The sequence below is a fragment of the Ursus arctos genome, unplaced genomic scaffold, assembly GCF_023065955.2.
Source record: "Ursus arctos isolate Adak ecotype North America unplaced genomic scaffold, UrsArc2.0 scaffold_7, whole genome shotgun sequence".
NCBI lineage: Eukaryota > Metazoa > Chordata > Mammalia > Carnivora > Ursidae > Ursus > Ursus arctos.
This window is the reverse complement of record NW_026623089.1, coordinates 75942164-75969657: the sequence shown is the minus strand read 5'-3', so window position 1 is coordinate 75969657 and position 27494 is coordinate 75942164. Positions and strand designations below refer to the sequence as shown.

Sequence of the window (27494 nt, the reverse complement as noted above, 5' to 3'; positions counted from 1 at the left end):
CAGAGGGCTCCATGTCTTCACAGGCCACTGAAGCAAGCAGCAGGCCTGCCCAGGTGTCGTGTGGAGGAGCGGTGAGAAAGGCCCTTAGGCAGCCATCGGCCTGGGGCCACTGTGATCTGTTCTTAGAGAGGTCAGACGTGAAGGCATGAGGTCAGGTGATGAAAACATAGAACACAGACTCAGCTCTCAGCTTCACCTGTGAAATCAAAGAATACACTAGAAGGTGACTGGACAGGCTATTTTTAGGTGGGGCTGCTCCCAAAAATAAACATAATTTCTCTTCTGAGCAAGGTGGTCTGCTTTGTGCCAGGAGGTAGCCCGTGTCCCTGAAAATTTCATGTAAACACTTGCAAAGAGAGATCTCATTCATGAGAAGGGAAAACAGGCCCCTTGTATATGTCAGGCGTGCTGAAAATAGCCATGTCCTTAAAATGAAATGGTTTCTCTTGTTTTGTGGGGGAAAAATATGCAAGAGCCGTTCCGTATGTTTCAGTGTAGCTCATCAACTACATACGTTTAATTTATTGCTGATTCATACTCTGCCCACCCGTGTTAATATCCCCCATTGCCCTTGACACATAACAGCATGTTAGCTTGAACAATGAGCTCTGAGATCGGGTTCTGGGGGCCGGAAGGCTCAGGTCTGAGGCCCTGATGCCAGCCAGCTGCCTTGCAAGTTCACGGTAAGAGCAGAGAGACCATCAGCACCCAAAAGGAATCCCGTAAGTTCAACCCAAGGGAGCCACTGAGTGGTCATGGCTCCAGTCTCTGATTCCACACCCACATGGACAGAGTGGCTTAAATGTTTCATGTGACTGTTTTCCATAGATGAAGTCAGCATGGGCAAAGAATATGAAATACCTGTGGAATGGGCTTAACTACATTTGAAGTACATTTATATTTGTACAAAAACTTGTAAAAAATGGAAAGTACAAAAACAGGGAGGAAGGAATTACCCTATTTTATTTAATATCAGGGTGAAGTTTGAATCTCACCTATATCAAGACATTAAAACCTGATTATGAGCCATTTGATTAAAATCCCCCCAGTATGTAACAGAAGCATCAAGTTATTTATGCCTGATGTCTCAAAAGTATGATGAGAATACAAACACTTTCACGAGTGAAACTGAGCACCGCTCAGAGAGCTGAATTTTGCAGTATGGTATTCTGTTTCATTTCCACTGACTTTAAGCCTTCTCAGAGTCAATAAAGGAAAGAAATTGAAGTGTCAACCTAGGAGTCTCAACTCCTATCTATGTGAAATTTCAGGTTATAAATGTGCTTAAAGTATTAGAATAAGTAGAATTAGGTGAAATATTTTAGTGATCAATTTAGAAATGTATAAGCAAGTTGGAAAACTGCTACATGTAGTATTTCTTTATACAGATGAATGAGATTGTGCATAGAAGTCAAATTATCACTGGGCCCAAGGAAAGTAAATTTTTTTGCCCATCCCCCCACCCACCTCCCCTCTGACAACCACTGGTTCATCCTATTTGTTTTGTTGTCGTTTGCTGGTTCTGTTTTTTAAGATTCCAAATATGAGTGAATTATATGGTATTTGTCTTTCTCTGTAAGACTTATTTTGCTTGGCATAATGTCCTTTAGGTCCATCCATGTTGTCATAAATGGCGAGATCTCATCTATTTTTATTACCAATAATCCGGTGTGTGTGTGTGTGTGTGTGTGTGTGTGTGTGTGTGTACGTACCCATATACACACACCACATCTTCTTTATCCATTCATCTATTGATGAACACTTGGGCTGCTTTCGGATCTTGGCTATTAATAGTGCTGCAGCAAACACAGGGGTGCATATATCTTTTGGGGTTAGCGTTTTTATTTACTTTGGGTTAATACCCAGTAGTAGAACTCCTGGATCCCATGGTATTTCTCATATTATGAGGAACCACTATACTGTTTTCCACAGTGGCTGCACCAGTTTGCAAGAGGGTTCCTTTTTCTCCACATCCTCACCAACACTTGCTGTTTCTTGCGTTGTTGATTTTAGCCATTCTGACAGGTGTGAGATGATATCACACTGTGGTTTTGTATTTGTATTTTGATTAGTGATTTCGAGCATCTTGTCATGTGCCTACTGGTCATTGTTTGTCTTCTTTTGAAACTTGTTTGAGTCCTCTGCCCTTTTTTTTAATTGGATTGTTTGGTCTTTGATGTTGAGCTGTATAGGTTCTTTATGTATTTGGGATACTGACCTTTTATCAGATACCTCATTTGCAAATATCTTCTCCCATTCCATAGGTTGTCTTTTGTTTTGTTGATGGTCTCCTCTGCCGTGCAGAAGCTGTTCATTTCGGTGCAGTCCCAATCGTTTATTTTTGCATTCGTTTCTCTTGCCTCGGGAGACATATCTAGAAAAATATTGCTAAGGATGATGTCAAAGAGATTACTGCCTGTGTTTTCTTTTAGGAGTTTTATGGTTTCAGGTCCCACATTTAGGTCTTTAATCTATTTTGAGTTTATTTCTGTGTATGGTATAAGAAAGTGGGCCAGTTTCATTCTTTTGCATGTGGCTGTCCAGTTTTCCCAGCACCATTTACTGAAGGAGATGGTCTTTTCCCCACTGTATATTCTTGCCTCCTTCATGATACATTAATTTACCATATAATAGGATTGGTGTACTTCTGGGCTCTCTATTCTGTTCCATTGATCTATGTGTCTGTTTTTGTGCCGGTGATGAAAGAAAATAATTTAAACTTTATCATATCAATTTTAATAATCACTACGAAGTGAAATAAGGTTTATTTTATGCAGCTACTATACAGAAGAGAAATGATATGTCTAAATTGCACATTTCGGTATAGGTAGCCTTTTGATTCAATATAGGTAGCCTTTTGAGTCCAAATGAATCTGTGCTAATTCCTTAATAACAGAAATCACAAGAATTCTTTGATTTCCAAGTGATTTCTATAAAATAGTCCAACCATTTGTTCATGTTGTAATTAAAAATAGAAAAGTATGATGTTCTTTTCCTGATCTTCCTCCAAACTGAAAGTTAAATGTCTTTTTTGAAAACTATCTCCTCTATGAAAACAGTCTTACTTGGCTTTTGATCAATTTGAATTTAATAATAGAGACATTTCCTGCTACAGAACTGAATTTCGAGTCTGAAGGCAAGTTACAAAGCAAATGAAGTTGACATATTTGGTGAGGGGTTGAGGTGAACATGGGAAGGAGAACAAAGAGAGAAAGAAAAGAGACCAGACCCTCTCTTTGATTATCGCTTGTGCAAATGGGAGAGGAAAACGCAGAGATAAAATAAGCTATTTTTTCTATGCTCCTTTGTTGTGAATGGTATACACGACCATTTATGTATCTGTAAACCACTTAGTGGTCATCGATGAAATAAGTTTTACATGTCAAATCCTCCCCATAAAATTGTATCATGGTGCCATGCCTCTCGTCCTCCTGTCTTTTCAACTCTGGCATCTCTTTAAAGTTATAATCCACCCTTTGGATTCTCTGCGTCAGCTGGCTCTGTGTCACACAGGCTGAGACAAGTCCCTTGTGCATCCTTTGGAACAAACCAGATGCTGTGATTCATTCTGAAGTTTTGGACGCTGACTCAGGAAAGGAAAACGTCTGATGATCTCGTGCAGTGCAGTAAGAGAGAGGCGAGGGAAAGGACTCTGAGCACCTAAAGAGGAGAGAACTTTGAACCAGCAGGCTGTTCTGTTGTGACTGTAGTGGTGTTCGCCTGCAACTACGGTACTAGTACAGAGAACAGAAATTCTCATGGAAGGACTAGCATGGTTTTGGTTGGGAAACGTTGAGGAGTACAATCCAATACTACTGTGTAGAATAGGAATTTTCTATGCACTTAAAAATGTTTGCTTTCTTTCATGAAGGTAGTAACTTCTGAATATGTGAGCACGAGAGTTTGTCGTGTCCGAGACGTTAGTTGAGTCAAAGTGATAACACTGGTCTTTCCTTTTCTGTGCAAGTAAGACATCCTTAAATCCAGACAGATTTTTCCCGTTCCTTCGTTTTCCTTCAGTTGGTTGGGGCAACTAATTAAAACATAGATTTAATGATGAATTGTAAGAGTAAAATGCTATTGACAAGTATCCACTTTAATTAGCGTTCCCACGTATCTTCATAATTGTTCTGAGGTAGCACTTGGAAACCTCGAAGTATTTTCACATACGCTATCTGATTTGATCTTATAATATCTGCTTTTGAGGTGGTTTTATTCCCCTTTTATAAGTGAGGAAAAGGCTCTAGGAGCCTGGGAACCTTTAGAAGGCTCTAGAAGATTACAGGAGGTCGCATCCGATCTCAGTTGTACATTATTAAAATACTAAAGGCATGGCCCAGCAATTACCTATTATTTTGATGAAATAATTTTGTGATAATATGTCCATTTTGCCAAAAATAACTCATGATCCTACTTTTTATGGGGGGGAAGGGGAGTGAGGCCTTTTTAAAATTTAGGACTTATAATCACAATAATTAAGTCCTAAAAAAGGATCAAATTCTTTATGAAAATGTTCATCAACAGATACTGCAATAAAAATGAAATACAGTTTTGGCTAACTGGGGAACTTTTATTGAAGGGGGAATGATAAGCATAGAGAGAAATCCATTTCTAACATTTCGTTCCTTAAAATATAAATTAAAAATATACCTCATAAATGAAGACAAGACTTATTAGAAGATAGACATATTTCCTGGTTTTTTCCTCTTTAAAAAAAAAAAAGCCTTTAAAAAGCTTTGTTGAGGTATGATTTGTGTCCCACAAGGTCACATCCCTTTGACAGGTCACATCCATTCTCACCCCAGCTCCAGAGACTGACTACTCACCCACCTTCTAGCTCTAAGCCTGAGCCTGTCCTGCTGCATGTTTTAAGTTACAACTTTGTTTTACACTCACTGGTTTTATTTCTACATGTGCAATTGAAGATCTAGTTCAATATGGACCCAAATATCCAGGTGTTTAATGCACAGCAACTGATGCCATCCGTTTAAGCCTTCATGTAGGAAATCATTTTAATGACAGTATTGTCCAGAAAGCCACTTTCTCCCCTAAATAATGAAGATATAGCTATATTGCAAAATAAACTATGAATTATTAATAAAAAGGTTTAATAGGCAAACGGAGGAACAGAGTCTAAGGACCAACTCTCAGCCCGAGGTAGTGAGCCAGTTTTAAGTTTGTTCTCATCGTAACTCCCCTTCTCAGAGCAAGGAATTGGGTCCAACAGGAAACAAGCCTTTTTAAGACAAGTGCCTGCCACAGACAGAAAGGGGGCATATGTTCCAGCCAGCGAGTGTGTCTTCAAAGCTCTTTGAAATGCTGGTGGCGTTTCCTCTCAGCTTCAGGTCACTGTTGCTTGGGCACCACCTGGAGCCCGGCAGTGAAGAACTTGTCAAAACCGACATCAGAAATTCCCACCTTAAGATCCGCTCTGTCCACGGATGCGTTCATTCAAATGGCAACGCCAGGCTCCACACGGAAGTAACGTTTCACTTCTAGAAACTAATTCTAGTTTCTGATGTAACCAAAGCATTGTTTCTGAAAAATAAGAGGAAGATATGGAGTATTAGCATTTTCTTGTTCTTTTTCCCCTTCGTGGAATTTTGAGAGTAAAACCAGTGTGGTGCAAGGCTCAGCAGTCTTTTTAAAGTAGCTTCTCAGCTCTTTACCTATTCCCTTGGTAGGACTGAGACGAATGAGTGGCGATAGGAATGGGCATAAAATGACAGCAGCTTGTGGTGGGTCGTATTTTGAGGAAATTGCTTTGGCCTGAGGGGACCATGACAGTTGGAGGCACCTAAGAATAAAAGCCACTAAATGGGCTCTCTGTTCCAGACACCGGGTTTGATATGTGGGCCCTTTTATTCCATCTTCCCAAGTAAACTGAGGATTACCCTCACATCACAGATAAGGACAGAGGGACAGGGTGTCAGAAATGTGTCCAAGATCACAAGCCAAAAAATGGTTGCGATTTAAACAAAAGCAGTCACATTTCAAGGCTCACGCTCTCAACCACAGCCCTAGCCTGCATGCTGGGAGGTGGGGGGGACAGTCCGCACAGGAGGTCAGAGCCAGGGAGCACGCCGACCCAGCTAGGCTGGGGAGGAGTCCTGGGGAAGGAGGGGAAGAAAACCACACATCCATTTCCTCCTCTCTTGCTTGCCTGAATCCACACGACACGGATTTCCTATGTCTAGCTGACCCGACTACAAAATCATCATCATTATCTCAAGTTGACAGAAGCGGACTTAGGGTAATTCATTTGGCCACTGGAAAAATAAAAAGCAAACTACATTTCACCTTAAAAATTTTCATGGATTCGTTTTGTGAAAGTACTTCCCTAATAAAGCCTAATAGCTTAGACCCAGTGAATACAAGTTGCTGTAACCTACCCTTAGAGTTCATATTGAACATAAGAATATGGCAGGTCCTTCAAAGAGATGAATCGTGTCGTTCAGCCCAAACTTGAATAGGTTGTTATGCAATATACAACCTTTCAAGGTCTTTGCATTCATGGCATTCTAGCAGAGTGGCTCCCCTTGAACCGGAACCCTTTGAGAGAGTCAGACACTAATACATAGATAGTGCGATTTCAGAGAGACTTTAACATTTATTTTCCATGAGAGTCACTGTGTTTACTCATCATAAAATGGATATATGCTAATTATACAAAAGTTAAGCAATTCAAAAAAGCAAAAAGAAGTAGAACTGAAAATTTCCCTAAGGGAAAACCATTATTGACATATTGGGAAACACATTTCTGATTGTCTCTTCCTAGATTTATTTAGATATATACACGTACATACAAATATTATTTACGGGATCATAAAATGTATGCTGGTTTGTATCCTGTATTTTTATATGTGACATATAAGTTATCTGTGTGTATATAAATATAAAATATAAACATAAACAGGGGAGCCTATTTTTCCATAATAAAAAATGAAGACTTAGAATGACACTTAACTCCAGTTAGTTAACATGCAGTGTAATATTAGTGTCATGTGTACAATATAGTGATTCAACACTTGCATCACCCGGTGCTTATCAGGACAAGTGCACTCCTTCATCCCCATCACCTGTTTCCCCCATCCCCACACCCACCAGCCCTCTGGTGACCATCAGTTCTCTATAGTTAAGAGTCTGTCTCTTGCTTTGTTTCCCTCTCTCTCTTTTTTTCCCTTTGCTAAGTCCTTGTTTTAAGTCCTAGTTTTTACAGCTGCATTGCATGGATGTACCATAATTTATTTTTCCACACTTCTCTGCATAGACAGATTGTTTCCAAATGTTGCCACTAGAAACAATCTAAGAATTCGACATATTGGTTAATCAGAAGAAAATTTTTCAAAGCATTAACTCCAGCGCACAAGACCGTGGCTGTTGAGTTACTGCCATCAGTAGTCCTCAGGTGGTCTGACTTCTCAGTTACGAGCTGGGATCCTGGGAGTCTTGTGTCCTCCCAGTTTAAGATGGAAGTGGAGATTCTAAGGGCTGTCCTCCAAGCAACTAGGCAGGTCTTTACAGAATGCAAAGGATGATGGTTCCAAATGGTGGGACTGTCTCCACTCAAGCAAAGACAAAACAGAAAGCCTCCATAGATGAGCTATTTGGCTCTGTAAGCTTCTTATAATTAATACTTATTAAATTGGCAACTAGTAAGGCTGACTTCCAGTCACCTCTGTAGCTTTTACATACAAACTGGCAGCAGCCACCTGCCACCCACCAGCTCTTAGCACCATATCCCTCCCCCAACTGCCACCCTTTAAATTCTGCAAGGAGAAGCCATCACTCAGGTACCCCAGATCCTTGAGGACCCCCCCGAGGTCCCTAGGAAAAGGACAGTGAGGCTCTGGTATGTCCAGCATGGGTGAAGCTTCACAGTAATAACACACAGTTCAGCTTTTCTCATGGAGTCCAAGAGAGCCAGTTGCGTTAAACTCCCTGCGCTGTCAGTTTCTTGTCTGTTTAGCTGAAGGGAAGCACCATACACTACAAATAGCTCGGGCCAAAAAGACGAGCGTGAACCCAGTTCTGCCACTTGACAGCTCTGTGGCCTTGGGCAAGATATGACCCTCTCTGCTAATCCTCGGTTAGCTCCTCTGAAAAATGGGGATGACATAGTCCCTCGAAGGGGTGCCTAGAAGATTAAGGGAGAAAACTCACTTATTACACTGTTCCTGACCCTTAATACGAGCTATTATTGGTAAGTGATAATGATGTCTTTTTAAAAACACAACAAAAACCTCTTCCTCCCACCCTTAAGAGTTGATGTCGGGACTAAAAACAATGTGTATGAATGTGTCCAGCACGAAAGTATTCCACAAGGGCTAATTCCCATTTCTGACACCCCGAGAGCTTCATTTATTTCCCTCCATAGACTCTCCCTAATGTACAGTTCAAAACTACTGAAGAAATAGCAAAATAGGTACATGTTTTTACCTCATATCTTGGCTACAGTAAAATAAACATCTGGGTGTGAGTATAACGGTGATGAGCTGGTTATAACAAAAATGGGCAATATACGTGGAATCATGGAATGTGTTCATTGGAAGGGAACTCAAGAGTAGTGTAGACTAGGAGATGGGTTGCAAACAAATGGCCATGGTCTCAAAAGGGGATGGACACCAAGAGCTCGTTGGCAGACAACTGGACATTGTCCGAGAGATGATTTTATTAGCCTAGTGGTCTCCATGGTTGGGAATGTTGTTCAAGAAAAAGGCTGGGTTGGGGCGCCTGGGTGGCACAGCGGTTAAGCGTCTGCCTTCGGCTCAGGATGTGATCCCAGCATTACGGGATTGAGCCCCACATCAGGCTCTTCAGCTAGGAGCCTGCTTCTTCCTCTCCCACTCCCCCTGCTTGTGTTCCCTCTCTTGCTGGCTGTCTCTATCTCTGTCGAATAAATAAATAAAATCTTTAAAAAAAAAAAGAAAGAAAAGAAAAAGGCTGGGTTAAGAAAGCATCTTGTAAAAATACAAACTGAAAACCGGAGGCTGAATCGCATGGGTCTTTGGCCATGTATATTGCCTGTGCAGTGTTGACATGTAGAAATCGTTTTTCCTGCCTAGGCCTAATTAAGGGCACTTTGGGACAAAAGTAAAAGAACAAATATCCCCTCCTTGTCCTTTTAGCTTCCCTCGTTTTTCTCCCATGAAGCTAAGAGATACACGGTGTGGAGCCGAGACTCCAGATCTCTCGTGGCTTGGCCGGTGATAAATCGTCCTGGTTCCTTGCTTGCTTTCTTTGATTCATGCAGTCAACAAGTATTTCATAGGCGTTTACTCTGTGTCGGGGATAGTGAGTAAAAAGATCCCCCAACACAGGTTGTTTATAGACCAGTGAGAGGAGACAAGAGCTGAACGAGTAATGAAAAGTACTCCGTGTATGAGCTTGCGATAGAGCCAGAGAGAGCAAGAGAGCAGGGAGAGGAGGGTGGTTTCTCTTCTACAGAGGCTGGTGTGAGGACACACCGATGAGGAAACATTTGAGCCAAGAGCTCCAGGAACTGAGAGGGGGACTGCTGGGAATATCTGTGGGAAGATATTTGGGCAGAAAAGCACAAAGCAGATAGAGTGAGGCACATGCTTGCTTGGTGTGCTCCGGGAATAGCAAGGGGGCTGGCGTGACCCCAGCAGAGTGAGTTAGGGGGTAGCTGGGGTCCAGATGGTGTAGGACCGTGTAGCCTCCATGACAGCTTTGTCTGTACTAGGAGCGAGATGGGAAGGCACTGGAGTGTTCTGAGCAGAGGAGTGAGGTGATCTGGCTTTGTTTTGCAGACATACGCTATAGGGCAGAGTCCGCTGGCTGGGGCAGGGGTCCAGCAGAGAGACCATGGGTAATTTCCACTCATGGCACTTTCTCACTTAAGGTCACAATAACTCCATACGGTGTTCTCTTCAGCAAGAACTGGGGCTCAAAGCAGCAACACAACTAAGCGAAGGCAGGGTCGAGGTCTAGACCTGTGACCCCAAAGCCAGAGTTCTTTCCTCCCACCCTGTGTACAAGTACAAACGTACGTCACCATCACCGTGAAGCATAATGGACAAGTTTTCCATCAGGTGTGTAAACCACACGAGAGCCTGAGGTCATTAGACTAAGGCTCCAAGAGAACACGATTCCATTTCTTCTCCGGTGTTTAGTACTCTGACAGGGCTCGTTGTTCATGCTCTGTGTCCAGATTTCTTTCGGAAGTACGTGTTCAAGTTTTGTGCTTTATTATGAGCTACAACTGGATTCATTTGAATCACACTCATCCGTCATCTTAAGAGTTTCACAGCCGCGTAGAGGGCCCTCGACTGCTAAGGCAAATTCGAATATCCATTTCTTTCTCAAGCCGGTCCTAGACATCCACAGATGCTGGCCACAGACTGAGGCCCATTGATGTGAAGTGTCCTTGTGTTCGCGTCCAAGGCCCTTGCCGTGTGAACGCGCTCTCGGACCGCAGTCAGTCTGTACACATGTGTATGAACAAGACACTTGATCGCACTGCCGGCAGATGCACCAGGAAACAGTTCACAGCTCCAGGGGACGGCGATCCTTCAGCTGCGAAGCAGAAACAGCTTGTCCTGTCATTTCCCCAGGGCTTTCGTTAGTTCCAAATAATGCAGGCTCGAGGATTCTGTTTGTTGCTCAACAGCACTAGAAAACTCTTTGATACTGCTAGGAAGTGATTAGCCCCATCACCAAGATCTCTTCATTTCCTGGCCAAGTCACCTTGTTGAAGGGTGCCTGGGTGGCTCAGTTGCTTAAGCCTCCAGCTGTTGCTTTTGGCTCAGGTCATGATCTCAGGACCGTGAGATCGAGCCCCGTGTTGGGCTCTATGCTCAGCAGGAGTCTACTAAAGATTCTCTCTCCCGTTCCCTGTCTCCCCGTCTCCCTCTCACTCTAATAAAAATAAAAATCTTAAAAAAAAAAGTCACCTTATTGAAATTTTCTGTAAAACAGTAACCCACAGACCCACAGTCTGTCTGAGGAATGGTATTCAGAGAACCCAAGCCCCCGGGAGCCGTGTAGGGCTGCACCAGTGGCGTGGGGGCCATGGAGACCTCACAGCCCAACTTAGGCCTTCCCAGTTAGTACAACTAAGCGGTCGGGTTTGAGGTCAGACAGGATTAAAGCCATCATGCATACTTGTGGGAGGAAGGGCAAGACTAGGGAGCAGGAAGAGAAGAAGGAACAGTACGTACTTCTGCAGTCTCAGCAGAGAGGGGGTAGTCACTGAACTTCACACCCGTGGAAACGTCTGCTGGCCAGGACCAAGGAGGAAGAGTGTAAAGGCCCATCAGGTCCTACCTCTACCACACTCACTGGAAGGGAACTTGGAGAATGTCATTTTTATGTTTTTCTGATTGCAGGAGAACAACCATAAAGTATACTCAAACACATTATGTGATATGAAATGAAATAACACAGTGAAAATCCAATACGCTTTCCCTCTTCTAATCCCAGCGAGCACAGCACTAATTGAAAATCTAGTTACACTCTCTCTGGTCCAGTGGAAGGACAGTGGACAAGGGTCGTGGACCTGGATTTCTGCCCGGCTCCGGCAAGCACATACTGTGTGATTCAGGCGGCATCTGGGGGGTCCCCGCCGTGCTCCACGCACTGGGTAATTTGGGGATGAGAAGGCACTCGGTTATATTAACGCTGTGGCCTTTTTCTCACTTATTTTCTGTGTTTTTCTTTAAGGTCCAGTTGAAAAGTGAAGAATCCAAAACCTTTGCCATGAAGATTCTCAAGAAACGCCACATTGTGGATACGAGACAGCAGGAGCACATCCGCTCGGAGAAGCAGATCATGCAGGGGGCACATTCCGACTTCATAGTGAGGTAAGTCCCTGCACCCCCGTCCTGGTGTGCCCACTCCCCATGGAAAGTCAGCCACCAAACCCACCACCACCCCTGCTCACCATCACACATTTCATTCACCCAGGAAACGTGGTTTTAAATCTGATTTTAAGAAAGTTTTGTTAGGCTTAAAACAAAACAAAACAAAACAAAAAAACCCTTAAGTTTGATTCTATCCTTTTTTGTTGTTGTTGTTAAAGAATCAGATTCTATGAAAAGAACATGCTTTTCCCAAAGGAGATAGCTCCGTTTCTGACATTCCATTTTTATGCTTTCTGTGACTCTAAAACCCCGCATAGACTTCTGGAGCTTGAAAGACAAAATGCAAAAAGCAAACTATCCTCCCTTTAATTATTTGAATGCTAATATGGAAATTTTCTTTAATTTTGTGAAGATTAAAAAAATTGAAATGACTATTCCATCTCCATATTTTCAGAGCATTAGTAAGAGGATAATGGAGAGTTCTTATATACAAAAACTAAATAAATAAAACCTGGTTAATTTGTCAGGGGCACTTAAAAGCAGGGCATAAGGTGAATTTAAGGAACAGCATGGGATTTCATACATCTTTATGTTTGTAAGGTGAATCTATTTTATATGCATGTAGATTGCACATTTATCACCACTCAGTATGGCTCAGGAGTCCATGCTTAAAACATCAGCCAAACTGGGACCCCAAGAAGCCACCGTGGTCCATAATCATCTGGATTCATCCATTCATTGCCCAGGACAGACCAGCCCCTACACCACACACATCTTAGTCAGGAGCCTGCTGCCTCCTTTTCCCTATTTTACAAGCAGATCCCCTCTCTTTCCTTTAATGGCATTTCAAGCTTGGTAAATCACGTGTAAGACTGTAATCTGAGCACTTAAAACATTCACATTCTCTTCAAAGACAACAATGTTTATAATCCTTGTTTTCTTGTTTGCAATTCACAGATTGTACAGAACGTTTAAGGACAGCAAATATTTGTATATGTTGATGGAAGTGTGCCTGGGTGGAGAGCTCTGGACCATTCTCAGGGATAGGTAGGAGTTTTAAGAAATTTCTATCATTTCTCTAAAAACGTAGTTGAGTCTGATGGTCCGTAAGAAGAGTCCATTATAGAGTATAAAAATCATATTTACATATTATATATGCTTGCATATCAGAAAATAAGTAAATATGTACAGACATGCTTTAGTAAATATGATGCTCACTCTGTTTCAGATTTGTAACTAAAGATAAAGGCTTCGTCCAGCATGGAAATAGTAACCCAGCAAGATACATACCCAGGCCTTTTCTGTACCTTGAATATCAGGATCAGTTAACTGTATGCCTAGAATTCCGTTAGGTGCTGTGACAGGAAGGAAATAGTGTTATGTTATAGTTGCTATCTGGATTAATTACCAGCTTAATTGCTTTACTCGTTGGCCAGATGGGCAGTCTGCCTTTCCTGACATTGAGAATTTTTTCCCCAAGTTACTTTTTCTTTTTTTTTTTATTATGTTAGTCACCATACAGTACATCCTTAGTTTTTGATGTAGTGTTCCATGATTCATTGTTTGTGTATAACACCCAGTGTTCCATGCAATACATGCCCTCCTTAATACCCATCACCGGGCTAACCCATCCCCCCACCCCCCTCCCTTCTAAAACCCTCTGTTTCCCAGAGTCCATAGTCTCTCATGGGTCCTCTCCCCCCCTTCATTTTTCCCTTCCTTCTCCTAATGTCCTCCATGCTATTCCTATGTTCCACATTTAAGTGAAACCATATAATCGTCTTTCTCTGCTTGACTTATTGCACTTAGTTCCATCCATGTTGATGCAAATGTTAGGTAATCATCCTTTCTGCTGGCTGAATAGTATTCCATGCGACTTTTCCTTCTGGCTTGACGTTGCCCTTTGGTTTCAAAATTAACAAGTTATGGCCATCTTCTTCAAGCTTCAGCTGATCTTATGAAAAAATGAATCCACTTATAAGCAGTATTTCACATAAACAATCTAACTCCAATTTACTTATATTTGCCCTTTCAGGGCAAGTAAAGTTGGTCTAGTTAATGCTTATTTCTATCTCTTATAGAACTAGCAAACTAAAAATCTAGTCTATAAAATGTCCTAGGAGATCATTACCAATCCTAAATTTTTACTTAAAACACAATTGTCTTTTCCTATAAATGATCTTTTGATCATTTCCTATGAATGATCAAATATTCAGAAGTCATCCTTGTTCCTGTGAATGTTCACCTTTTGACAACTTTTTTTTTTTCATATTTGTTACAGTCTTACCCATGTCTCCTTCATTGGGTAACATCTTACTGTAACTCTGTTATAGACTGCCCTGTTGTTCCCAGAAAGCCAGGTTATTTTTTGACAACTTGTTACTCTGTAGATATCCCAGAATAGTAATTAATAGAACCCAGAATAGCTTATGAAGTCTTATCCCTAATAGCATTCTTATGGGAGCTTCATGTCTTTGGAAACATGGACCTTTCAGGTCTTTTCCCCTTTGCCTTCCTTGTATATATCAGATGGATTTCTTTTTACTTTATCTTGTCCTAATTACATTGATGTTATGTTTCACTTCTTAAATTTAAGGTAAACAAGTATATAGGGCAATGTATCATGTTGGCATTAGGGGCCGGGATAAACATCTTTTCTAAGATGTTTACAGTGCATTTTTACACTATTTCTAGTAATAATTGAGCACAGGTTATATGCCAGGCCTTGTGCTAGAAGCTGGGGATACACTAATGAAGACGTGGTCCCCTTCTCATAATTTACAGGCTGCTGCATAAAGTTAACATTCTGATTTGTGAGTTAATGTCTCCTTCATCCTAATGTGGCTCTACTATATTATTTTTTGACCTGACCTTTCAATCTACTAATTTATTTGAGATATCTTCCCTGATTTGTTCTAATTAGAATAGAAGATTTACAGGTAGAAGTAAACATGAAAGCAATAATAAGCCACAGAGGGAGAGGAACTATTTGAAGCTTTTATTAGCTTCCTTAAGCAGGCAACAACAACACAAGTCACTCTGAAGTCCACTTATGGGCCATCAAACATGCATAGGAATCAAATTTCAATCTAGTTTTTGAAAGAAAATACCATTTCATATTTCTCCCTATTTAATTTGATTTGCATTTTGTTGGCTCATAAATGCCAGCCAAGCCTTCTGAGGGAGACGTATTTTGGTCTGTCGGGGCACCTAAGGTTGGTATTAATAAGTAGTTTACCTTTAGAGGAGTGGATGGACGCAAAATATCAGTGGGTGGTCCTTTTTCTAACGCTACTGGGATGCTTTTTGGTCGGTTCCATTTCCTTCCCTTTTATCATCCTTGGGTTTGGGATACAAGGTTGGCGAGTCCCCACCATGCCCTTACTACTACAAGCAGCAGCGTGATCTGGAGATATAAAAGCTGCCTGCTCCTTCCTAAAGATTCAGGAGGGCTGAAGCCTCAGCATTAAAAACAACAGAACTATTATATACGCATGTAACACCGTATTGCTTTTATTCTGACTTTTTCCCCCCTACTCAAAAAATTGGTTGGGGGGCCATAGTTATGGAAATCTAGGTTCCAGTTAATCCTGCCACTGACTAGCTTTCTATTTGTTTGAGGCTGAAAGTCCTAAAGGTTAATTGTTAGAAAGAAAAAACAACAACAAATGCCAAGAGAAAAAGGAAAACAACTATGCTATTAGTTACAGTGTATATGAAAATATCCGTAGTCAAATCATATTCAATTCATTCAGTTTTCTTTTTGTATCCCAGGAAAGCAGCAGTCAGTCAGGAGAAGCTATTCTGAAAGGATAAAGGAAATGTATTTGGGTTGATTTTAAGAAAAGCTTGTGTGACTATTTTTTACTGACGTGGTAATACCTCTAAGCCCCAGGGATTTAGCGTAGGAAGTCTCTGATAGCCACAGCCCTCCTCCTCCTCTCACCTAGTAAGTGAGATGACCAGCTCCTGCCTAGAAAAGGCACACAGAGCAGTTTTGTTGTTGTCAAAAACTAAGAATTAAAATACTATAAAAAATAAAATGATACCAAACAGGACTGGAGGACTGCTAAGTATCTTTGAGATATAATTAACACCCCTGAAATGTTCATTGTTGCAATTATTTCTCTAGTTTATTCTTTAGTAGCTATCATGTTTTATCTTCTCGTTTATGACTCTTTGTTTTCCACACATTCCGTACCATTATTTGGAATAGGCTGATACACGTTATATTTTAATCACCTTTCCTCCGTAACACATTAAGAACTGGCAATCCCTACAACTTTTTAAAAAATGTAAGTGGTTAATATAATACATAAATGCTAATATGCCATAATATATACTAATATAAACACATATATTTATGTGTGTATTAATATGTATATTAATATTGGTATTTAACATATAGTAATATAATGAAATTTAACATTTCAACTGTTTACTTAAAATTTTTTAATATATGTTAATATTTCCTACTGAATATCTTATTTCAGAAACTATAATTTTCAAATCATGCACATCTCACTTCTGGTCATGTGTCCCCCTGGATGTGTTTTGTAAGCTGGCGAGTAACTTCAAACTCCATTCTCTTTGATTCTAACTATATTGTGGAGGGTAATTGTTTAAATTCCATCTAAGATGACAAAATGCATAGTTCTCGTCAAAAGTATTTCAGGGGGTCAGGAGCAGAGCAGCATCAGAGGATCCTGAACTCCCCTCCTCCCAGGGACACGCCAAGGTAACAGCGACATTTATACACCGAACTCTGAAAACAACCTGGAGACTGTCAGAGCAAGCCTTCCCCAGTTCATCGTAGAGAAGAGCCCACATTGGAAAGGGTAGGAGGAACCGAGACGTGGTTGGGAACCAGATCTGCTGTGAGATGAATCACAACCAGGAGGGACGTGGAAGCATGGAGAAGCGGGAGGACCAGACCCCACACCAGGCACCCCCAGCACGGGGAAAATGAGAACCCTACCATTTGGCTTGGAAAGTCAATGACACCGAACTCGGCAAGGGTTTAAAATCAGCTGGGCTTGGGTCCAGGTACTTTAGACATCTGTGGGCTTAACTCCAGAAAGCCTGAGGGCAACAGAAACCAGAGTCCCCGCCCTTGAAGAGCCAGCATAAGAAGTAAGCTGCCAAGTTCATTTTATCTTTTGTTTCTCTTGCCTTTGGAGATGTGTCATGAAAAAAGCTGCTGTGGCAGATGTCGTAGAGGTTGCTGCCTATGCTCTCCTCTAGGATTTTGATGGATTCTTGTCTCACATCGAGGTCTTTCATCCATTTGGAGTTTATCTCTGTGTATGGTGTGAGAGAGTGGTCAAGTTTCATTCTTTTGCATGTAGCTGTCCAATTTTCCCAGCACCATTTATTGAAGAGACTTTTTTCCACTGGATGTTTTTTTCCTGCTTTATCGAAGATTAGTTGCCCAAAGAGCCGAGGGTCCATTTCTGGGTTCTCTATTCTGTTCCATTGGTCTATGTGTCTGTTTTTGTCCCAGTACCATGCTGTCTTTGTGATCACAGCTTTGTAGTACAGCTCAAAATCCGGCATTGTGATGCTCCCAGCTTTGTTTTTCCTTTTCAACACTTCCTTGGCGATTCGTGGCCTTTTCTGGTTCCACACAAATTTAAGGGCTGTTTGTTCCAGTTCTTTGAAAAATGTCATTGGTATTTTGATCGGGATAGCATTGAAAGTGTAGATTGCTCTGGGTAGCATGGACATTTTAACTATGTGAATTTTTCCGATCCATGAGCATGGAATATTTTTCCATCTTTTCATGTCTTCTTCAATGTCTTTCAAGAGTGATTTGTAGTTTCTAGAATATAGATCCTTTACGTCTCTGGTTAAGATAATTCCAAGATAACTCATCAAGATAAAAAGCTTCTGCACAGCCAAGGAAACAGTCAAAAAAACTAAGAGGCAGCCCACGGAATGGGAGAATATATTTGCAAATGACACTACAGATAAAAGACTGGTATCCAAGATCTACAAAGAACTTCTCAAACTCAATACACAAGAAACAAATAAATCATAAAATGGGCAGAAGATATGAACAGACACTTTTCCAATGATGACATACAAATGGCTAACAGACACATGAAAAAATGTTCAAAATCATTAGCCATCAGGGAAATTCAAATCAAAACCACATTGAGATACCACCTTACGCCAGTTAGAATGGCAAAAATTGACAAGGCAAGAAACAACAATTGCTGGAGAGGATGTGGAGAAAGGGGATCCCTCCTACATTGTTGGTGGGAATGCAAGTTGGTACAGCCACTCTGGAAAACAGTGTGGAAGTCCCTTAAAAAGTTAAAAATTGAGCTACCCTATGATCCAGCCATTGCACTACTGGGTATCTACCCCAAAGATACAGACGTAGTGAAGAGAAGGGCCATATGCACCCCAATGTTCATAGCAACATTGTCCACAATAGCTAAATCGTGGAAGGAGCCAAGATGCCCTTCAACAGATGACTGTATTAAGAAGCTGTGGTCGATATATACAATGGAATATTACTCAGCTATCAAAAAGAACGATTTCTCAACATTTGCTGCAACATGGACGGCACTGGAGGAGATAATGCTAAGTGAAATAAGTCAAGCAGAGAAAGACAATTATCATATGGTTTCTCTCATCTATGGAACATAAGAACTAGGAAGATCAGTAGGAGAAGAAAGGGACAAAGGGGGGGGTAATCAGAAGGGGGAATGAACCATGAGAGACTATGGACTCTGAGAAACAAACTGAGGGCTTCAGAGGGGAAGGGGATGGGGGAATGGGATAGGCCAGTGATGGGTAGTAAGAGGGCACATATTGCATGGTGCACTGGGTGTTACACGCAACTAATGAATCATCGAAGTTTGTATCAAAAACCAGGGATGTACTGTATGGTGACTAATATAAAATATTATTATTAAAAAAAAAAGTAAGCTGCCAAAATGACACAGAAACAGCAAAGTGCCTGGGGTGCGCCTGAAGGACGTTTACTGACAGAGTATGCACTGGATCAACAGGAAGCTTCAGGAGACTTCTCCAGGAAAAAAGTGCTGGCAGGCACCATTTCTCTTCTCTTCCCTTTTCCAGGCTCGATGGCCAGACACTTGTGGGAGCCAGTGCTAGTCCTCTCCACCTAGCTTGCTAGCACTGCGTGCCCCACTCCCACGTTCCCTGTGGACCTGTCTCATTCAAGCTGCTTCCCTCCGCAGCCATCCTTCCAAAGGAACTCCTGCTCGGGGGAGAGGGGAAGACAGCCACGCACACCACCACAGTACCATTCCAATAGCTAAGCCTTTCAGCTGCCACCACAGGGGAAGAAGCCCTGCCTTTTGGTGCACCCACAGCTGGGGCAGAAAGACCAAGTGTGGACCGCTCACCTAGTGACCCTACCACTATTTTTTCCCTGCCCACCTACAGGAAATTAGGACAACAATCCCATTTATAATTGCACCAAAAAGAATAAAATGCCTAGGAATAAACTTAACCAAGGAGGTAAAAGACCTGTACTTTGAAAACTATAAAACATCGATGAAAGAAATTGAAGATGATACAAATGGAAAACTATTCCATGCCTCTGGATTGGAAGAATATTGTTAAAATGTCCATACCACCAAAGCACCATTGCAATCTCCATCAAAATACTAATAACATTTTTCTCAGAACTGGAGTAATCCTAAAATCTGTGTGGACCGCAAATAGCCAAAGCAATCCTAAAAAAGAAGAACCAAGCTGAAGGTATCACCATCCTGGATCTCCAGATATGCTACAAAGCTATGGTAAGCAAACCAATATGGCCCTGGCACAAAAATAGACACACACGGGGTGCCTGGGTGGCTCGGCCATTAAGCGTCTGCCTTCAGCTCAGGTCATGATCCCAGGGTCCTGGGATTGAGCCCTGCATCCGGCTCCCTGCTTGGCAGAAAGGCTGCTTCTCCCTCTTACACTCGCCTTGCTTGTGTTCCCTCTCACTCTCTTTCAAATAAATAAACAAATAAAATCTTTTTTAAAAATAAGAGACACACAGATCAATAGAACAGAATAGGGGGCCCAGAAATGAACTGACACTATTATATGGTTAATTAATCTACAGCCAGGGCAAGAATATACAATGGGGAAAAGGCAGTCTCTTCAAATAGTGCTGGGAAAACTGGAGCACTTTCTTACACCACACACAAAAATAAACTGAAAATGGATCGAAGACCTAAATGTGAGACGTGAAACCATAAAACTCCTAAAAGAAAACATAGATAGTAATCTCTTTGATCTCACCCTTAGCAACATTTTCTTAGATCCATCTCCTCAGACAAGGGAAACAAAAGCAAAAAAAAAAAAAAAAAATCTGTTGGGACTATACCAAAATAAAAAACTACTGCTGGGTAACCATCAGCAAAGTGAGAAGGCAACCTAGTGGGTAAGTGAAGATATTTGCAAATGCTGTAATCAATAAAGGGTTAATATTCCAAAATATATAAAGAACTCCTACAGCTCAGTACTGAAAAAACAATCCCACTTACAAACGAGCAGAGGACCTGAATATTCATTTTTCCAAAGAAGACAGCCAGTGGCCAGCAGACCCATGAAAAGACACTCAGCAAGACTCATCATCAGGGAAATGCACATTAAAACCACCCTGAGATCTCACCTCACCCCTGTCAGAATGGCTGGAATCAAAAAGACAGAAACCCTCCTGCGGCATTGGTGCGAGTGCAAGCTGGTGCAGCCACTCTGGAAGGAGCAAGGCAGGTTCTCAAAAAATTAAAAATAGAACGACCCTATGACCCAGTAATTGCACTCCGGGGTATTTCCCCACAGAAAACAAACGCACTAATGTGAGAGTATCCGTGCACCCTGTGTTGACTGTGGCATGATTTACAGCAGCCAAGTACGGAAACGACCCACGTGTCCAACAACAGATGAACGGATAGGGGAGACACAGTGTGCATATACAACGGAACATTACTCAGCCGTAAAAAGGAGTGGAATGCTATTTGCAGCCACGCAGTTGGACTCGGAGTATTATACTAAGTGAAATAAGTCAGAGAAAGACAAATACCATACGATTTCACTCAGCTGTGGAATCAAAACAGACTCTTAAATATAGAGAACAAGCTAGTCGGTCTCCTCCAGAAGGGAGGCTGGTGGAGGGGAGGGGAATGGGCAAAATAGATAAAGGGGACTGAGAAAGACAAACTTCCAGTTATAAATCAGTCACAGAGATGAAAGTACAGCATGGGGAATACAGTCAGCAATATTGTGATAACGTTTGGTGACAGACGGTGATGACAGTGATGTGTAGTCACTGAATCGTTACATTGTACATCTAAAATGAACATTGTGTTTTAATTACACTTTGACAACAACAAAAAACAACGTATTTCAAGGAAATGAGTCTACTTTCATCCTAATTTGGCCTCCCTAACTTTACAATCGGCAGTTAACCTTCACGGGTTGCAACACACGTCAGGTGTATATTCACTCATGATCGGTGTTCGTAGACAAAAGAGGGAACATGCTTGGCCTTTGTTGATTTTTGTCATTTCGGGACTCCGTTTATGAGAAGTTGATTAAACACTGATTAAATCGAAAGCTGGGTCTATTCATAACTATCCATCCTCCTCTAGTTCTCTCAAATTGTTATCTACTGCCATCTAGCTAAAATAAAACTACCACCCCTTCCCAAAGAAGGTATGAGGGCCTATTCCGTACTTGTTTTAATTGAAATGACACAACTGTCAAGGCATAATTTATTATTTTCAAGAGCTATTTAGGGCAGTGATTTATTTCTTTAAGCAACTTTTTGTTGATAAAACAAGCTTTCATTTTTGTTTTAGATCAAATATATGTTGTCATTTTCAATTCTCATAGTAATTTTTCATTTTGAGTTACCCTAATGCTGTGCTTTGTGACGGTTTTCCAGAAGTGTATTTTAAAATCCGCAAATTGGGGCGCCTGGATGGCACAGCGGTTAAGCGCCTGCCTTCGGCTCAGGGCGTGATCCCAGCGTTCCGGGATCGAGTCCCACATCAGGCTCCTCCGCTATGAGCCTGCTTCTTCCTCTCCCACTCCCCCTGCTTGTGTTCCCTCTCTCGCTGGCTGTCTCTCTCTCTGTCAAATAAATAAATAAAATCTTTAAAAAATAAAAAATAAAAAAAAAATAAAATAAAATCCGCAATTTACCCACATCAAAGGTTCGGTGATGAAGCTTTATTGCTGATAAATACTTTGCATATGCATATATTATGTCGATTTGTCACATAACATGGAAACAGATTTGAGATAGCATTTTCATTTAATTTTTAAAAAATCAGTTACAAATATGCTTCTATAGGGGAGAGACTCAAAATAGATTTTTGAAGGAATGGTAACCAGCTTTCTAGAACGTTCCAAATTCCAAAATGGTTCAGAATCAGAGAAACCTTGAAACAGAGCTGTCCGGAACTGAAGACCCAAAAGTGAATGTTGATGGTCAGTCCACTTTATGATGACAGTTGGCAGGCAATAAAAGAGTCCTCTTTGCCCTGTGCATTTGTGAGAAGCGTAGAGAAAATGAAAAGAACAGAGATTAGCAGAAGACCCTTCAGAGCTGACCCACGGCAGTTAGCCTTGGCCGTGAAAGGCAGCAAATACCCCAAAGACAGTGTCAATTAGGTATCGAAGACCCCTCACTCCCATCCCCAGAAGACTTCAGACCTGTCCATGTCATTCAGTTTTCCTAGATTAAGACACAGCAGCTAAAGACGATCTTTTCTGGTGCTCAACTAGAATGGCTCGTATTTATCAGGTACCCAGTTGTATGCCAGGCACTAATTCTAAATATACTCATCAATTATTTGTATCCTTATGACAATCCATTGAGATAGTTTCTATTACTAGCCCCGTTTTGCACAAGAGAATCATAGAGTCTGAGGGAGGTTCGGTTAGATGCTCAATATTAAACAAGAGAAACCCAAATTTGAGCCCAGGATTCTTGCTTCAGTGTCCATATTCCTAACTTAGAGGCTCCTCCAACGACTCTGAGTTTGTATTAGGATGTTTTTCATCTTCCTGCTAGTGACAGACTTATAAAATAAATGAGTACCCTTCTGCAGAGATTTCCTGAGAAGTTGATCTCTCATAAGTGTTCACTCTCCTGACATATTTGTTCATTTGGTTCCATTAACAAGTGAAAATTAAGGAAAACAGAGAGATGTTGCCCAAAGTCACAACTGCAGAAATAATCTCCAAGAGTAATCAAGAATTTGTAGGTTTTCAAAAAGGCCCATCCAAATCACAGCTAGACGGGCCTGATACAAGTCATTAGTTTTCTCATTAAAACAAAACATGTAATGTGAAATAAGACAAAGCTGTATTCCACATACGGTCTTTTTTTGTTTTCGCTCCGCCATGATTTGCAAAGCTCTCCAGTGACAAAGGACTGGAGTCCCGTAGGGCATTCGGCGTTCAAGCTGTGTTCATTATCTGCACGTGGATGCTTACTATTCTCTACCAGTGATCTCCAATTGAAGGACATCGGCTGCTCTTGATGGGCGAGCATATTTGTTTCAGGGCAAAGAAGAAAAGACCTTTAAGGCACTACTCCAGCCCCCTTCTCAATGCACAGAATTGCACAGAGTTCCCAGAGTTCCAAGTCAGCAGACAGTTGCAACATACAATGTATCATTTCTGCTCAAAGGAACTTCTTTTTCTTGTCCTTATAAATTCACAATTGTTTCACTCAGCCATTGTTGGAGACTAGAACCTTCATAATTATAGTGAAGATTCTAGTATCTGTAAGAGTAGATAGCCCCATGCCTTGAATTATATTTCAAAAGGAAGATGTTTCTTTGGGGAGAGCTAATTGTTTCAGTGACAACTCAGGGGACATTAGTAGTTGAGGAACTTTCTAGAAGAAACTAGATCTTTGTTAAAATAACCTGGAAGGTGTTGCTTTCACCTTGGATTCACTGCTCCATTTTGTAAAAAATACCAGTCATGTTCGGCTTCCCAGTGTGTTAGCCTCTACTCCTCAATACTGAGAAAGGCAGCAAAAGTCACCAGAATGCAAAGCGGCATCAGGGACCGTAGCGGGAGCAAGTCCGGGGCCACGCTGGGTTGCGGGCTCTCTGTAATGGCCAGTGTCCTCATCTTCCATGTTACGTCACAGCCGCCTCTGCAGCAGCTGTTCACAGGAATGTTCTGGAAATATCATGAAATCATTACATTATGTTTACTACTTGGAAAAAGGGCAATACAGTTTATCTTTTTAAAGAATTTCATGGAAAGGAAAAGAAAACAGTTAAAGTATAACAGTTCTGCTATGGATGCCGGTGTTTTTGTTTTAGGGTTCCCCCCCCTATTGTTATTTCGTTAAATAAATAGAGGGAGAGACCGAGAACATGAGCTTTCTTGCTAAACATCAGAATCAAGTTTCCTAATCTATATTCCCTTCCAAGTACCTTTTTCCTTCTACTTACCCCTTCACCCCGTCTTTTCTTAATAAGGCAATAGTGTGAGACGTAGGTATTAGTTCTCTTGTTGGCAAAAGTTTCAAAAACAGAGTATTTAGCTTGTGATATATGATTACATCATAGCATCACACCTCATTTCCTAAGTGGTTCTTTCACAACATTAACTTTTTTATTCATCCTCTCATGAACTGTATCTGAATTGTTTAGGGAGATTCAGAAACAAGCCCTCTAAAATAAATATGACTGAACCTATACACTCCCTTTACAAAACAAACCTCTAAACTAGGACTCGTCTCCCCCTGACCACAAGCTGTGCCTCGTTAGAGGGCAGGGCCAAGGTCACAGAAGTGGTTGAGCGCTTCCTCAGGCGTGCAGGTTTAACCATCCCTTCCTCAGGGCGAAAGAATTCCTTGACTTGATCCTCATGTGCTCTTGAAAACCCAAGGCAAGTACCAATCCTATGACGTTTGGCCATAGGACATTTGGTTCTGGGGTCAAACTGTGGCAGAGGAATATGAGGGAGAAAACATAAATAAAATCATATCCGAGCAACTAAGGTCTCATGTGCTTTCTTTTTCTGTATCTCAGAGGTTCATTTGAAGATTCTACGACCAGATTTTACACAGCATGCGTGGTGGAAGCGTTTGCCTATCTGCATTCCAAAGGAATCATTTACAGGGACCTCAAGCCAGAAAATCTCATCCTGGATCACAGAGGCTACACCAAGCTGGTCAGTGCACTCTTCCTGTGGCGTCTGCCCTGCAGCGTTTAAAATACTCCTTTGTCAAGCTGTGTTCATTAACATCTCCATTTCCCCTTCTAAATGCTGTCACTTTTTTAAAAAGCAGATTTTAGTATTACTATTTTCAACCAACTATTCTTTCAAATGATGCAAATTTTTATAAGAAATTAAATTGGCTAAATCTAAATTAATACTCCCTTGGCAGACTGTGTTTAAAGAGAAGACCTCTGTAGACCTTTTCCAAATCTGCTTTCTGCCATTCACAGGAAATGGATATTTACATTCTAGAAAACCACAGATCATTTTATATTTTAGATTTATGTATAATCTTTTTTTTAAGATTTTATTTGAGAGAGAGAAAGCGAGAGAGAGAACATGAGCCGGGGGGAGGGAGGAGAGATAGAGAGAGAAGCAGTCTCCCCACTGAGCAAGGAGCCACAGCAGGACTCGATCCCAGCCCCCCCGGGATCATGACCTTAGCCTAACGCAGCCTCTTAAATGACTGAGCCACCCAGGCACCCTGGTTTATGTATAATCTTAATGGGAAAAAAAAAAAATGGGCTTGGTAGACAATGTTATCCAGACCATTTTAATTATAATGGTAGTGACATAATAAAATGGGTCAAGCACTCTAAACACTTACTGTAGGAGGGAAGTCCTCTTATTATAAAATGTATAGTTTTTATGGCCTTTACATCTGACTCTATTTTTTAAACTTTTGGAATTTCTATTCAGCATACAGTTTTCAAAGAAATCAAATCAATGGCAGTTAATGATTTATATTCTCAACCAAATTGTTTTAGAAAAAAATAGATTTTCTGCATTTGATGCTCCTCCATTAAAAGGTCTCTAGAAAAACAAAGAACACATTTGCATTGTATCCCTGCTTGTGTTTACCAAGGGCAGGGATGAACTTTGTGACTTAGCTCCTTCAGCAGTGAAGTGGGTTCTCAATACTAAATAGATTGTCAACCTCTATCCGGCAGAAATCATGCATATTCTGGAGTTTGTCAAGGCGGTACGACTGGTTTTCTAAACATTTTCCGTAAAGGAGTTATGGCCCAACCTTCATTGGCATGAAAGGAGGAAAAGATGGAAAACTATTTCTGGAAAGAAAGATTTGCCTTTCTTTTTAATGATGTCAGTTTTATCCTCTACTCCGGTTTCAACTTTTCTGTTGAACCTGAGTTTAATCAGGGAGGCTGTGTTGTTTGAAGTAGAAGCGACTCCTTGCAGATCATAGGACTACGGTAGTGGACATATGTTTTTATTGTATTATCAGTGCACTTCAGCTCAGTAACGTACTGCTTCTAAGCTTAATAGAACTGTCTTGAAATAACTTGTTTTTCTCTCTTCGTAAGGTTGATTTTGGCTTTGCAAAGAAAATAGGATTTGGAAAGAAAACATGGACTTTCTGTGGGACTCCAGAGTACGTAGCCCCAGAGATCATCCTGAACAAAGGCCATGACATCTCCGCCGACTACTGGTCACTGGGAATCCTGATGTATGAACTTCTGACTGGCAGGTATGGACATTGACATAGAACCTCTGATAAAAATAGACCAGCAGACAGCTGCACACTCGAGCCTTTGTCCCTCCACTTAGGCCGTCTTAAAGCACATCTCACCATTTCTTGTTCCAACGCTTCCCTTAATTATGCTAGGGACCAGGAGTTCATAAAACAAACTCTAAAATGGGTCAAATGAAAAACTCAACATCAACTTTTGACCTCATCATTGCTAAATCTTTATACATATATGACAATGTGGAACAATCTTGTGTCTTTTTGTGAGGTCTTCAAGCCTAGTCCCTTAGCCAGCGATGAAGCAAGAGAGATACTATTGTTATAAAAATATCTAGGGTCAACTATCTATAGAAGTAAGAGGACATATTAACAATTGTGATATCTGAATGAAATGTGAATGTTTTGCAGGTCTTCTGTGTAATAATATTATAGTCATCAACAACTAAAAAGGGTACTGTGGATACTTCCAGGTCTAAGACAGACTGTACACTCCTCAAGGAAAAGAAAAACAAATACACCATCCTGCCAGGCCCAGGAGACAAGGAGTAGTAGAGTCATTATAAATCAAAGAGTTTTGAAGAGGGCTCAGTTTTTCCAGGGAGGCTTTTGAATAAGGCAAGACTGCAGCCGGGCCCTAAAGGAAGAAGGGGTGTTAGACGTACAGAGCAAGACAGAACATTCCAGGCAGAGATGTGGCTTCACTAGAAGGGCACTAGCTTCATGTGGAAGAAAAATAATAATAATGGGAAACTGAGGGCTGACTGAATGGCTTCTGCACAGCAAAAGATAGAAAGGGGCCACATAAAAAAATGACAGGGGAGATGGAGGTGAGAGGGTTGGGGACACGGGAGCCCCACCTCCAGTACATGAACTGCAGTAGGGAGGCATAGTACTGGGGGACTGTGACCAGATGCATCTGCCCTGGGCACTGAAGAAAAAAATCGTGGCAA

At 41.3% G+C, this 27494-nt stretch overlaps 1 protein-coding gene across 4 annotated transcripts in view; it reads left to right on the top strand.

Moving 5' to 3' along the window:
• The window catches only part of PRKG1 (protein kinase cGMP-dependent 1), a 1185830-nt gene that overhangs the window by 1146086 nt on the left and 12250 nt on the right, over nt 1-27494 (top strand). For all 4 annotated transcript variants that reach the window (XM_026503976.4, XM_026503975.4, XM_044386021.3 and 1 more), the window contains 4 exons: nt 11686-11825; nt 12783-12872; nt 24866-25007; nt 26381-26544. In XM_026503976.4, coding sequence (XP_026359761.1) covers nt 11686-11825; nt 12783-12872; nt 24866-25007; nt 26381-26544 — 536 coding nt within the window. The remainder of the gene's footprint in view (nt 1-11685; nt 11826-12782; nt 12873-24865; nt 25008-26380; nt 26545-27494) is intronic.